The sequence below is a fragment of the Acomys minous genome, assembly GCF_964271855.1.
Source record: "Acomys minous genome assembly, chromosome: 12".
Taxonomy (NCBI): Eukaryota; Metazoa; Chordata; class Mammalia; order Rodentia; family Muridae; genus Acomys; species Acomys minous.
The window spans coordinates 27,138,465-27,152,781 of NC_140493.1; the positions used below are offsets into that span (position 1 = coordinate 27,138,465).

At 56.1% G+C, this 14,317-nt stretch overlaps 1 protein-coding gene across 3 annotated transcripts in view; it reads right to left on the reverse strand.

Annotated features, from left to right (window-relative positions):
• ADGRB1 (adhesion G protein-coupled receptor B1) overlaps positions 1-14,317 on the reverse strand; it is a 71,896-nt gene that overhangs the window by 38,791 nt on the left and 18,788 nt on the right. For all 3 annotated transcript variants that reach the window (XM_084751229.1, XM_084751231.1, XM_084751230.1), the window contains exons 3-16: positions 10,709-10,870; positions 9,783-9,893; positions 9,226-9,390; positions 8,972-9,136; positions 8,511-8,675; positions 7,831-7,995; positions 7,624-7,725; positions 5,951-6,057; positions 5,604-5,798; positions 5,099-5,167; positions 4,330-4,438; positions 1,651-1,794; positions 1,053-1,128; positions 778-880 (exon numbers count right to left, since the gene is read on the reverse strand). In XM_084751229.1, coding sequence (XP_084607355.1) covers positions 778-880; positions 1,053-1,128; positions 1,651-1,794; positions 4,330-4,438; positions 5,099-5,167; positions 5,604-5,798; positions 5,951-6,057; positions 7,624-7,725; positions 7,831-7,995; positions 8,511-8,675; positions 8,972-9,136; positions 9,226-9,390; positions 9,783-9,893; positions 10,709-10,870 — 1,838 coding nt within the window. The remainder of the gene's footprint in view (positions 1-777; positions 881-1,052; positions 1,129-1,650; positions 1,795-4,329; positions 4,439-5,098; positions 5,168-5,603; positions 5,799-5,950; positions 6,058-7,623; positions 7,726-7,830; positions 7,996-8,510; positions 8,676-8,971; positions 9,137-9,225; positions 9,391-9,782; positions 9,894-10,708; positions 10,871-14,317) is intronic.

A 14,317-nucleotide genomic window follows, 5' to 3' on the forward strand; every position in this document is an offset into this window, starting at 1 on the left:
AGAATTTCCCACACCCCTAGCCTAAAGACTAGGGCCTGGGCACTACCATATCCTGGCTGGGTGATGCAGATGACTTACCCCCTTGGGGTTCTTACTCAACCCAACCAGAAGCAGAGACAGGGGGGCAGCCAAAGCTTCAGCTCTAGTGTCTGAAAAGCCGTACAAGGGGACTGACAGCCACCAAGGTCTCCTCATGCCCGTCAAGGTCTCCAGGCATCCCTGGAGCTGGGAGCCTGCCCAGGGTCTCACAGCAGTAGTGGCCCGGAGTCCTAGGGAGTTTTGGAAGGACGCTCTTGGCACTGTCATCCCAGAGGTCCTGCATGATGTGGCCTGGTGGTCAGCCCTGACTCTGGTAGAAGGTGGTTCTCACATGTTCCCAGCAACCTGGACAGGGAAGGGAGCAACTTCTAGGGGTTTGGAGACCTGGTTTGGGGTAGATGGCCTGTCACACTGCTCCCCCAGGATGCTGGGCCATGGGCACAGGAAGTAGCAAGCAGATCCCCCTTCAGGGAGCAGGGTCTGGAGTGGAGGCCTAGAGGATGGGAATTCAGGTCAGGGGGGCAGGTCAGAAAAGGGCTGAATGTCACCATCCACATCAGTCTTCTATGTGGCCCTGGGTGAGTCCCTAACTCTAAGACTCAGTTTCTTTGCTTGAAATTCAGGTGGGAGTCACTCTGGCCTATGACCCCCAAAGCTACTGCCTGAGAGGATTGTGCAAGGATGCACTTCAGAACTGAGGAAGGTGCCCGCACATCCACGCATATGGGAAACACTCACATTATACATGTGGGCAAACTCGATCTCCAGAGGTGTGAGCAGGGATCGAGGTGGGGGTTTCACGGTCACGGAGATGACCTTAGAGTTGAGGACAGTTGTGTTCCTGGGGACATCAAAAAAGCAGAGGCTGTCAGAGGTATGGGGTGGCACGGAGCCAGCCTTGTAGCCCAGCCCCAGCCCTAGCCCCATGCCACAAGTCACCACCATGCCCAGCCTACCAGCCTCTTGCTGGCCTCCTGTAGGAGCTCAGGCTATCCCTTTCCCTAGTCACGTACCTCTGCAGGGCCAGGAAGCTGCCCAAGTTTCGGTAGAGCACAGTACCGACCACGAACACAGACGAGTCATCAGCCTCTGGAAGAGAGCACACATTACCCCAACCCTGCTACTTCCCACTAGCCTGGACCTTCCTTGCCCTTTGGATTCCACTACCTCATCTATTGGGTCATGTCCAAGGTCCCGACAATCGAAGGCCTATCCTACCACAGACGTTGAGGTGTTGCTGAGATCTGGGGCACCAGCCGGGACCTACATGGGAAGAGGGGACTTTGCTCATCTCCTCAAGTGACCCCCACAACTATGGGCAAGCAGGATACACTTCTCTCCCTGGGAACTTGTGTCCTTGTTGCTGTGTGAGTCACTTATTCCCTTCCACTCTGCTTAGCCTTCTGGTTGAGGTTGGTCCCCAGGCACTCTCCCATGAAGGAAAAGGAGAGCTCCCAGCGAGGAGACGGCCCTAGGGATAGCAAGGAGTACCAGGGATGCACCTGTCACTGGAGACAATGTACTGAACCCTACAAAAAGTATCTCAGGAAGATGAGATCAAGGTTCTAGGACCTTGGATCTTAGTATGCCCATCCCACTCCCAAGCCTCACCTGCCAGCCCTGTGGAAAATACACTCTTGGACACAGTGACCCTGTCCTCTGGCACCTTGGCCCAGTCTCCTGTGGCACGCCAGCCCTTCATAGGGAAGCTGATGTCGGTGGCCCCGCTGGCCGGAAGCTTGTGGATGCTGAGCACTGAGGCAGGGTAGAGGCAACACAAACAGAACATCACCCACCTGGAATATCAGTGGGGACTCAGGCAGTGGGCTTCCTGAGTTTCCTGAGGCTCGGAGTGAGCAGGGCCCACGTGGCCAGGCTTCTGTCAGGCATGAGCACCAAGCACTCACTAGGTTCTCCACAAGCCCTCACTCTCAGATGAGCAAACTCCCCAGAGCCTAGGCCTGATGGGTGGGGACTGTGAGATAGCAGGCCAGAATCCCTATAGGAAGTCTTCTTGGGGATCCAGACCTGACCAGGCCCGGTCCATCCTTGTACTGAGGCTCAAACTCAGTCACTGAGGTCAGAAAGAACTCAAAGGTGGATTCTGTAGGCACGGAAAGATCTACAGGAGCTAGGCACCCATCTTGGTTCCTTCCTACCATCTCCTCACCTCGCTGGGGTCATGCGTCAGCTCTGAGACCCATTCTCTAGCCTACAGTCTCTCTGTCAAAAGAGGTTGGGGGATCAGGAGAGGGAGAGAGAGTGAGAATGAGGTGACTTAGCTTGAGGCATAGGGTCTCTCTATTTGAGTGGGAGGTCTTGGTGAGGGAGGGGCAGCAGGTATGGGGGAGGGGGAATTCGAGGTAGTGTAGTCAGGTAGGATGTGGCTCTTCTGCAGCCCATCTTGGCAAGACTCTACCAGAGGAATCAGTCCCTGGAGCTCCCACTTCACTCAAAACCAGGCCTAGCACCAACCTCAGCAAGATGATCCCTTCTCTATATCAGGGGGCATTCTAGAGGACTTCCCTGCCTGCCACCTCATCTTCCTCCAGCACATGCACACTGGCCCAGTGATTGAGGGCCCATGGGGACAAGGTGAGGAGACAGGGAGAGGGCCTTTGTAAGAGAGGTGGCTTTCCCAGCCCCCTTCCATGCCCTGTAACCCACTCAAGGGATACAATCCACCCTTCAACCAGTGCCATAGTCCCCAGGCATGCTGCCTGTCCTTTCTACCTTTGCTCTGCCACACCTACCCTGCTTGGCCAGGCCCAGCAGCTCCCCAGATGCCTGCCACACACACACACACACACACACACACACACACACACACACACACACACACCTGGCCTTGCCCTCCTGGGATTATAAGGCCTTGGGAATTCGAGGGTTCTCTCTCAGTGTTCCATAAGATATCTGCCTTGCCAGAGGCCAAGAAGACAGAGACAAGCCTTGTACTGAGTGTCAGCACCCAGCTGGCCTTTGATGCTGAGAGCTGCCCAGGGAAACAGGCACAACATCTCATTTGGCACATATTCTGAGTCTGCACGCAGGGCCATGACAGGTGCTGGCTGAGAAGGATATGTGGGCAGCAGTTCCCTCTGGAATGGGGACAAGGCCTGTCAGTGGTGGCAACAAAGGAGGGGGGGAGTGATGTCTCCATACAGAGTAGCCAGGGTGCCCCCTACAGAAGCAACTCATCATGAACCTTGGAGGATAGGAAAAAGAGGGACGTAGCCCAGGGAGAGAAGAATGGAGGAAAGAGCCTAGAAGTGGCAGAGAGCAGGGGGTGAGATCAGAGTGTGACAGTGACCCTCTGAAAGATGGTCCTGTGAGTGGAAGGCAGGGAGGCGCAAAGGCAGAAGCACATGACCCCTAGGTCCTGTGAAGGGGAGCAGAATCAGGGGCCCAGACCTGGGATGGCAGGGCAGAGTGTCTCTAGACCTAGGACGGCAGGCTCAGATGGACACTGGAGGCTTTTGGCTCAACTGGCTTGCAGGCCTTGACAGGATGAGGAGGTCACGGGCATATAGGTTGGAAAGGCATTATCACTAAAAGGCCCATGGAGCTTGAGGCCGTGGCTGGAGGGTCAGGGAAGCAAGAGGCGTAGTGAGGAAGAACGGCATATTTAGCCTGTGGTTCAGAGGGCCAGTTTGACTGGCAGAAATAGAGGAGGAATGAGGGCAGATGTCGGTTTGGGGTGGAGTGGGAAGCCAGGAAACAGCTGCCTCGCGCTGGAAGAGTGGGCAGTAGTGACTGAGGTGGGGACAGAGCCAGTGGAAGAGTAAAGCTAAGGGCTGGGGGGAAACTTAGAGTGGGAGGCTGGGGTCACATTGTTAGAGGGGGGTCCAGGGGTGAGGCCTAGATAGGAGAACATCTGGAGCACTGGTATGTATTTGTACAGCTACCCTCAGGTCCACTGACCAGTCTCCATCACTACTCTTACAGGAAGGAGGAAAAGGGCAGCCAGGCAAATGCCAGCCTCCTGCCTCACGGCACCTAGGCTTCGTAGAACTGGAGGGCAGAGAAACAGCAGCTGCAGAGGTGGCTCTGGGGTGACAGGATGAAGTGAGCCCCGCGAGTGGCTGGGGTCTTGCATGTGCCCCTGGCATGAGATCTCCAGGCCCCTGCCTAGGTCTGAGGTCCCACAGGGCTCCTGATACCAACCCTCTGGACTCGACCTAAGACCCACGCTAATATGTGCCTGCAGGTGGGCGTGGTCATTAGTTCCTTATACGAAACAAGGCAGAGAGTCTGCCAAGAGTCACAGGACCAGGCCACGGAGGGGCTTACCCAGATTGTCTGTCACCTGGTAGGCATCCCTCAGATCCTTCATGCGGAAGCCGATGACGTCCACAAAGTCCTCCACCAGCCGGAAGAGCTCCTTGGCATTGGGGCCCATCTGGGATGGAGAAAGGAAGGCAGGTTCAAGCCAGGGAAGGCGCCTGTGCCCTCCCTTGTCCTCTTGCTGCCTTCCCGCCTCTGCTACCTCTTTTTCTGCCCCCCCCCCTTCCGTGGGTCATTCCCTTGCATAGCCTGGGGGGGGGGGTAAGCAGGAGCATAGCAGGGGGTACCATGACTCTGACCTCTGTGCGCCCACTTGCATTTTAGGGACACATCAGAGAAGCTGCTGTGCACACCACAGGGGTCTCTAAGCTGGAAGAAGAGAAGTGTCGTCCCAAACACTCCCCATGAGGGTTACCAGCCTGGGGTTATGGGGAAGACTCACCACACCCCATCCTCTGACATACCCAGTGACTTTAACATAGTTTCCAGCTCTCCTCATGCAGCCCCAGGGAAAAGGCAATGGTGGAGGGGGGAAAACTCCATGAGGTTAGGTGGCCTTTTCAACATCGTGCAATCAACAGGAAGCAGTGTTGAGATTCATATGGAAGATCCAACAAGCCCCCACCATGGCCTAGAGCTGCCTGCTCCTATCCTGGTGCCATGGCTAGCGCTGAGGGGACCTCCACACACACAAGCCCCCACCATGGCCTAGAGCTGCCTGCTCCTATCCTGGTCCCATGGCTAGCGCTGAGGGGACCTCCACACGCACACATACCAGCTGCGCCTCCTCCCACTTGTCCCGGTTCTCCTCTGCCAGCAGGTTGCTGATGATCTGGACAAAGTTCTGGAAATGAGAGCCAGTGAACGGGAACGGGGAGTCAGTGTGTGATGGACGATCACAACTCAGCCTATGACTAGGATAAGGGCTCAGTTTATATACTAGGACCAGGGCTCGTTGGATGACCAAGAGCAGGACTCAGTCAGTGACCAGGATCGGAGAACGGAATGTAGCCAGAAATCAGATGAAGGCTTAGTGTGTGATCAGAGTCAGGGCTTACATGTGACCAAGACGAGGATCAGGACTCAGTATATGACCTAGAACAGAAACCATCCTATGACCAGGCCAGGATTCAGCGTGTTTAAGGCTCATTATTACAGTGGGGGGTCACAGCCCTGCCCGCACTCAGCACTGTGGGATTGATCTCTGACTAGGGTCTGGGTTGGGTCCTCTGACAGTTTCTTAAGCGTCCTCCTTCCCTGGGGCTGCCCTTGGGAGCCACCTGCACATCCCCAGGGGTGGGGCTGTAATAAGCCCTGCGGAAGATCTCTGTCATGTTCCTCAGGACATCGATGGTGGAGAGCAGGTCGCCGCTGTAGCTGGTGCCATCCTGAGAGATTTCCAGCAGTGTCTGGATGACCTCTGAGACCCCTTCCCCTGGCAGCCCGCGCTGAGCCTTGGCCAGGTGCTCTCGGGTCTGGGGAGATGGAAAGGGCTGGATGCTGTCACCGCTGCAGGTCACAGTCAGATGGCGGCCAGAGACCTCCGATGCCTGAAGCCCCCTACAGCCCCCAACTTCACGTCCAAAGAGTGGGGATGGTTTTCTCGAACCCCTGGGGACAACCTCACCATCATTTGGATGTTCCGGTAGTCGATGGAGACACAGCGGATGTAGGTGGGGGGCTCCCAGTAGGCGATGCCCTCCTCGTCCAGCTCACAGCGGCGAAGGATGAGGCCTGGGGAAACCTCCTTTCCTCACATGACTGCTCACCAGGAAGCTCTGGGGTCCCACCCACAACCCTCAGGCAGGGGTGTCCTATTTGGGGCCCTAGAAACCTAGAAGCAAGCCACTCTGGCTTTGCTCCTGTATGGCACACACTTCTGCTCTATTCCAGGTCCTGGGGCCCTTAACAGGAATCTTCAGGAACCTAGCTGTGTGAGGGTGAGATCCTCAGCTAAGCAGAGGCTTCTGGGTTCAGCCAGAGCCACTCTTGGTGTTCCTTGCAATCTAGAGACCCAGGGACGGCTGTCTTCTAGCCCCTTGTCACACCCTGGCACATTCACAGGGCTTCAGGAGACTTTCTGGCCACTGTCCACTGGTAGAGCTTTTAGGGGCCATTTAGTACCAAAACTCAACAGCTTGAAACACAAGCTCACTCTCAGACAAAAGAATCCCCCCGGGAAGACTTCTGAGCAGGGGCAGCACAGGAGATAAATACATGGTGGCAGCCACACAGAGTGTTTCAAGCTCTGTTACAAGACAGGAGCCATAGAGTGGCCTGATGCAGAAACCTGGGCAAGTCCAGAGGGGGTAAAAAGCAAAACAAAAGGGCTGGAGAGATGGCTCAGTGGTTAAGAGCACCGCTTGCTCTTCCAAAGGACCAGGGTTCAATTCCCAGCAACCACATGGTGGCTCACAACTGTCTGTAACTCCAAGATCTGACACCCTAACACCAATGCACATAAATTAAAGTTAAAAAAAAAAAAAGCAAAACAAAACACTGAGGAAAACGCAGTGTGACCGTGAATGTAGGAAAAGGCCAGCGAAGGATGCCATGAGGGATGAGCGTTGTTTTTATTCTGTGTCTCTGGGTTTTCAATATGGCAGCAAGAAGGCATAACTAAGGACAGGGACAGCAAGCAGGGTTCAGCACCCACCGCCTCCAGTGCCACATGGGCCGATTCCCCCATTGCCACAGCAGCCCAAGGCGAAGGGTCACCGGAAGTCCTCATTTTATAGAAGAGAAACCAGAGCCCAGAGAAACTAAGTCAAAGTTCCAAAGGCAACATAGCAAACAAGGGCAGAGTCAGGGTTTAAGCTGTGCTCCCAACCCCCCTCCCTGAGGCCTGCCAGGTACAGAAACTACCCAATGAACTTTCAAAGTGAAGAAGACCAATGCATATGGGCGGGCCCCTTTCCTATGGAGCCCACCCTGTTTTTCATGTCCTCGGAAATCACCCTGGCTTTGAACTACTGGCTTTCAAAGGCAGCTTCCCTCTTGTAGACTGCAAACCCAGGGTAGATATGTTAATTGCCCTTCATCTGCTTCCCAGCTATGCAGGGGCAGTGGTATAATGTTCAATGGCATAATGTCTACGCTCAAAGGGACCTCTGAAGCAGACGGGTTGGCATGTGCTCCTCCCCTTATGAACTCTGGACACAACGGCTGTCCTTACTCTTCCTACGTGGTGCCACCTGGCCTGAGAACACACAGAAGCTGCATTAACGTCGGGTCTCAGACAAGGCCTAAGGGGACAACTGTACAAAGACAGGGCAGACACTATCAGACCACCACTCTTACCTGTGGCATTGCGGGGACACCGGACTGCAGCCACCTCTCCAGCTGGTGTCTCCTTCCAGACTACGGCTCCAAAGTTGTCCTCGTCACAAATCTCATGGGGCTCTGCAAGGGGCCAGACAGAGAGGTGGGCAGGTTTTGGGATGAGGGCTTATGATCCTCAGCCCCCCCAAGTCCACTTAAACTAAAATATAGTGGGAAAGGGCTCACCAGGACATCGTTGGGCACCGCACTGTCGGTACTCATCCTGGGGGCCCTGGCAGGCTGCTCCCCCAAAGAAAGGCCCAGCGCAGACACGCTCCCGCCGCTGGCTTCCACCTCCACACGTGACGCTGCAGCCGCCCCATGATGCCCAGGCCTGCCACTTGCCATCCACTGCAAGAGTGGCCCAAAATAGGGCACAGATGGCAGGAAGAGAAGGTAGGGCCCAGGATCAGTAGGGACGTAGGGCCAGGGGGACATGGAAGACAAGAGATACAGGAGTGTTGACACAGGAGCCAGGAGGAGGCAGAAAATTCAGATCCATTGAGGAGAGGTCTGAAATCAGCTTGACTCAGACAAGAAGCCAGATCTCATAATGCAGCCGAGCTCTGTCACCTGACCTTGACCCCACTGCTCTATCCTGAACCCCATTAACACCTCACCCAAGCCCACCACTCTAAACTGCACCCAACTCCACCATTTCCATCCTGTAACTCGACCCCAATATACCCTAACCTGCACCCTGACCCTGCCACACCACCCTTAACCCCAACTCTACCTCCACCACCCAATGCATTCATCCTGACACCCTAACTGCACTGCATGTCTCCCCTATACCTACTCCCACAGCTATGCCTGCCCTGTGAGCCCCACCCTTTCCCCTGAGCCCCGAAAGAGCGCATCCTGACCTGGGCACTGCTGCACGAAGCAATCTCTTGTTTCCACCCAGTGGCCCTGGCACTCAGCGCCTCCATAGGAAGGACCATTGCACTCTCGCGTCCGCTGCTGGCGGCCTTGGGAGCAACTGGCTGAGCAGGTGCTCCAGCTGGACCATTCATTCCAGTTTCCATCCACTGCCCGGCCCGGGGGAAGAAGAGAACGTGACACTGGTGTGAATACCCAGCACCCCCAGAGCCTGGTCTGGGACGCACAAGAACACACCCCCCCAGGGGCACCATGAAATAACTCACCTGGGCTTAGGGAAGGAACACCACAAGGTCACACCTCACACTAGCAGTGGTCTGAGGTTTTTTAACCTCTGAGCACCCTGAGGTGAACTTGACCGTGGGTCACACTGGGCTTCTGAACTGACAAGTGTCTTGCTTGGGTCCATTACCCCACGCCCAGCCATTCCCTCCCTCTCACCTACCAGGGCACAGAGCAATGTTGCAGAACTTGGTTTGCTTCTCAGGACCCTCACAGGGGTTGCCTCCAAACTGAGGAGGCCTGCAGGTGCGAGTGCGGTCCCGGAAGCCACGGCCACAGGTGCTGGAGCAGAGGCTCCAGGGTGACCACTCATCCCAGGCCCCATGCACTGGGGAGAGAAAGAAAGTCACAGCTGTCGCTTTGCCCAAAGGCCCCACCCACCACCCCAAGCCCCACCCTGAGCTCCGCCCCTCCCACCTGGACACACAGCCGAATTGTTGCAGAGGCGCTGTTCCCTCAGAGGTCCGCTGCACTGAGTGCTGTAGGAGGATGACACGCAGAAACGGGTGCGGGTCTGCCAGCCTTCGCCGCAGGTGCTGGAGCATACGCTCCATGGGGACCACTCCTCAGCTGCTGGGTCACCTGTGGGTCCAGTCCTGCAGCATCACGGACCTGCCACGCCCCTTCCCACAGGGCGGAGCCAGATTCGGAGGCCCACTGGGGGGGAGGCAGAACCTTGCTGCGGGGCAACAGGCCACAGGCTGGGGATCTGTTGGTCTCAAGATGACCTACTCCGCCACTGGCTGGGTTCCCCAAAGTCCGGATCTGATTTCTACTCTCCTATCAGCTCCCCTAAGCCAGTCTGGCCAGAGCAGGAGTCTGGCACCAACTAGATGAGATGAATTATAACAGTAAGTTGTTGGAATCACAACTGGCACCTAGCAGCCATTACTAACCTGGTCCCAGAAGCCAGCACTCTCCCCTCCCTGCCTTGGGCTGTGTGTAGGCCTGCCCTACCCGCCCTGCCAGCTCACCAGTCTGGGGGGATGGGAACCCAAACTGCTGCAGCTCATCCCCAAGCTCCTCGCGTCGCCGGGCATCCGTGGACCTCAGGGACTGGCTCCGTGAGCTGGTGCGCCCAGTGGCTGCGGGATGAGCTCAGGTTAGCACCCCCCCGTGTGATTCCCTCTGTCTTTGGCCACAGCTGGCCACCTACTGTCACCAGAGCAGTCTAAGGCCTATGAACAACTGATAGGCCCCACCCACCCAGAGCGCTTTCCCTGGCACCAGTCGCTATGGGTCCTTCTATAAGGCCCCTGCCTGCCCTCTTTCTCAGCCTCCAGGGCTGCAGGCCTGGTGACCCTGCAGGACAACTCTAACTTAGAGTGTCTGCTGCCCCTTCCTCCCCAACATGCCATCCTTTCCTCCCTGTGAGATGCACAGGGGCCTCCCCAGGCTCTCCTTAGGAAAGAGCATCCAAAAAACAAAAAAAACAAAACAACAACAAAACAAAACAAAAAACCCAAAAACAAAAACAAAAAACAACAACAACAAAAAACAAAACCTGAAGAATGACAGCCTCATTAGAACTTGATTTAGCTTTATGGAAGCAGCTAAAAAATGCATGAGGTCATTAGAAAGCCTTATTAAAGAAATACATCCCGAAGGCCTATCCTGCTGGAGCTGACTGGCTTGGCTGCAGCTTGCTTGTGGGGCCCCTTGAAGAATCCCAACCCACATCTAGCTTCGAGGACCCTGGGTCCTGCCTAGTCTGGGTCAGGCAGGGCCTTTCAAGGCTCCACCTCTAAGCGCTCCCGGTCCTTAACCAAGCTCATCTCATTAAAACCCCGCCCACCTTCTTTCTGTTGAAGAAGCCCTACCCCGCCCCTTTCAGGCCCTGACTCCTCCCTTACTTGGTCCCACCCACCACTTCAGCCCCACTCTTGCCCCGCCCACTTACGGCCGCAGGCCTTTCGATTGCAGAGGCGCCCTTCTTCCAGAACGCCTTCACAGCCTCCGCCCTCCATGCCAAGGGTGGGCAAGCAGGTGCGGGTTCGAGTTTGCAGGCCTCCCCCGCAGTCCCGCGTACATTCGCCCCACAAGGACCACAGTTTCCAGCCACCTGGGGAACATGAGGAGGAAGGTTCAGGGTCCTGTCATCTTTGGGGTCCAGTGGAGGCCAGAAAGGGTAGCTGTGGGCTTTGAAGCCAAGAGGAGGAAGACAGCCAGGTAGGACAAAGGCATGGGGAGCTTTGTCCCCAGGTCCTGACACCCTCTAGAGAGCTGGTGTCAGCTGTGAGCCAGTAGGTCCTAGGTAGGCCACAGACAAGAACACACTATGGCCCCAGGCTGACTTGCTGAGTAAACATTCACCTCACGCCCACTGTACTGCCTTATAGTGTGAGGCCTGGTTGTGGGCCACCATTCATAAATACCTGGATCCAGCCTCCCCATGGGCCCTCAAACCCTCAAGACTCTTTCCTGGCACTCTTGTCCAGGTGAGGTCACTGCCAAGGCCTCCACATCTACACTCCAGAGCTGGGGGGTAGGAAATAGCCATTCTCATAACTAGCAGACCAGAAACCTCCCCTAGACTGTAGATCTGCCCACCCTCTGAGCAAGGCCAGGCCACTCAGGGCTACACCTGGCCTGAGCAGTGGTGGGACAAGGCTCCATTTCCTGATCTGAGGACTCAGAGATGGTAGGTCCCAGAGTGTGAGCAGTCCGGCCCCGATGGCCCCATGGACCTTCTCTTTTGGCCTTATGGTCTGCCTGAGGAGAGAGGCAACTTCTAGGGTTTGGAAAACCCAGCCAGAGCCAGCCCATGGCCCCTTGCTTGTGCTCAGCTAGGCCAGCAGGGGGCGCTGGGATTCCAAGGAGTGACTTGGGGGGGGGGATGGGCAACGGCACTCTTGAGGTGGGTAGGTTTGGAAGGGCTATCTTCCATGTTCCTATGCCTGTTGTAAAGCCCCACCCCCCTCCATCCCCCACCCCCCAACCTCTGCTGAGGTGCCAAGCCAGGAAGTCAGGGCTGCACAAGCTGAGTAACAGCAGCAAGTACAGAGACTGCTGTCTCAAGTCTCAATACCATCTCCGCCTTCACCAGGAGGGTCCCAGGGGTGAGGGTAAGGGCACCACAAGGGTACAGGAGAAGGTAAGCAGTGATACCCACAACAAGACAAAGTTGAAAGCAGAGGGCAGAGAGTCTCCCAGCAGAGCCCCACACATACACATACTAGGTAGGACAGGGCAGCAGCTGTTCACAGACGGGGCCCAGGTGGCTGCTCTGAGGCTGCCGGTCACGGTCACATGCTCTAACTCAGGACAAGCAGGCACAGCTCTCAACCAGGTCAGACTCCAGGTCGTGAACCAAATCTGATGCCAGATCCCTGCCCCACCAACCAGCCCCAGGAAGGCCACCTGCCAGGACTAACCGTGGCCCAGCTTTCTGTCCTCAGGAGTCTCACCTGCCGCAGCCATTCTGGTCCTATGATTCCAGACAAAGGAGCCAGGAGTCTTGGAGGCAGGCCTAGGGTGGGGTCAGGGTTCTGAATCCTGCCTGCACCCCCCCATCCCCACCCCTACCTCACTGCTCGAGCCCAGCCCCCCACAAGGAAGCCTGAGTGATGTGAAAACTGGCAGTGGGTGGGAGAGAGGGTGTCCAAGCTGGGCTAATCGGAGGATGCCACTCAGTTCCCATGGCAACTACTGCAGCATACAGCCTTTCAGGATAGACCCAGGTTAGGCCTCAGCTGCCAAAACACCCACTATTTTGGGGCTGGTTACCTTGGTGACCCAGGTGGTAAGGATGGGGGAGGGGGCGGGGATAGAAGAGGTGGGGCATATCAGAGGCTGAGGGAGGGGGGACCCTATGCCTGAGGATGGATCCCCTCTTCCGGCCCAGCCCTGACTGTGGTCCCACTGAAACCTGATCTAAGCCACACAGAGATTCCTAGCCCTATTCATACACTGAGCCCTGACTCTGATTGTATACTAAGCCCTGATCCTAGATATATATACCGATTCTTTGTCCTGGTCACAGACCAATATCTGGCCATAGCAACACTTGTCCCTGATCCTTATCATAGACCTTAGATCTATAGGATCCCTGATCCCCCATTGCATACTGGGCCCTGATCTCAGCCACAGACTGAGTCCCCAACATTGGCCACCCTCCTTCCCCTAATGAATGTTCAGAAAATGGTAACTGCTGTTTTTATTATCATTTTCATTTTTAATGTGTGTCCTCACACACAGCTGACTTGATAAATGTTTGCCCAGACTGAACGCATCCATGCCAGAGGGAACATTATGAAGGAAGAGGTCCTGGGGCCAAAGTGAAGGGCACCGGGGGACACAGAGGTGTGCGTGCATCAGGGCTGGGTGGGCACAAGGGGGCAGCGAAGGAGCAGGCAGGACTCAGGGGTGGGCTGCCCCTCCAGGCCCGGAAAGAAGCTGTCATTCTTCCTTGCTCAATGCTTCCTCTGTCTGGCGACCTCATTTCCATCTCATTACAGGCATGAATAGAGCCAATTATCGGCCAGGCAGGCCGGCCACCCAGGAGGGAGGGTACCAGTGAAGAAGCTCTGGTACCCTTCCCACCCTAATGCCCTGGCTTAAGGGTGGTGGGTTCCCTTGATCCTGCACCCCAACTGGGCTGAAATGGACAAGGGAAGGAGATCCCCCTCCCCCAGGCAGTCTCTTCCCTGTTCTTGGGATCCCCTTTGGAGGAGGGGAACCATGCACTTCCATCTTCTACCAGCAGAGGGAGCCCTACTCCAGCAGGTTGGGCAGTGGATCATTCCTGCACATTGCCACTCAGCACTCATGGCAGGTCCAGGGACAGTCCCGGCCCAGGAGGCTAGCAAGATCCCTACGTCCCCAAGGACCCAGCTGCAGTAAGACTGTTATGAAGTACTTAGACACTGGAACCAACAGCTGGGTCTGGAAGTCCTGGACCAGGAACAAGGAAGATACTAAGGGGCTGCTGAGGAACCTGCCCTCACAGCTCCTCCATAGCCCTTCTCCAGGCAGATCCTGACTCAGCCAGATGCAACCTCCCAGCAACTGTCAGGGCTGACAGTGAAGGGCACTCAGATCCCGGGCTAGATTGGGAGGCCAAGTCCACTGTCCACTGTGGAGCCCTGGACTCCCTGATCCCATACCACACAGCCTCCTTCAGGCCTTAGGCAGACTCTATAAATGAGTATCATCCCAACCTCAGATCAGGAAAGGGGGTCGGAGGAGGGAACAAGGCACGGAGAGTGAGCAGGCCACATCTGTAGGAAATTCTTGCTGCCGGGTGTTCCCTGTCCTGAGAAGCTGTCCTATTTAAAGGCCCAAAACATGTCGTTCACGCTGGAGACCTTAGACAAGTGGCCTCTGTCCTCGGTTAGCAGAGTGGGCGGTAGAGGCTGCTGAGCCTCCTCCCACCATCGTGGGAAGCATGACCCAAGTTCAGGTCACAAGGACTTCTTGCCACTGGCCAAGCAGATGCAGCTCTGGCACAGAGCTGAGGCAGGTGACACGGCAGGAGCTAGGGCACATGGGAATTTCCCCGTGGATGATG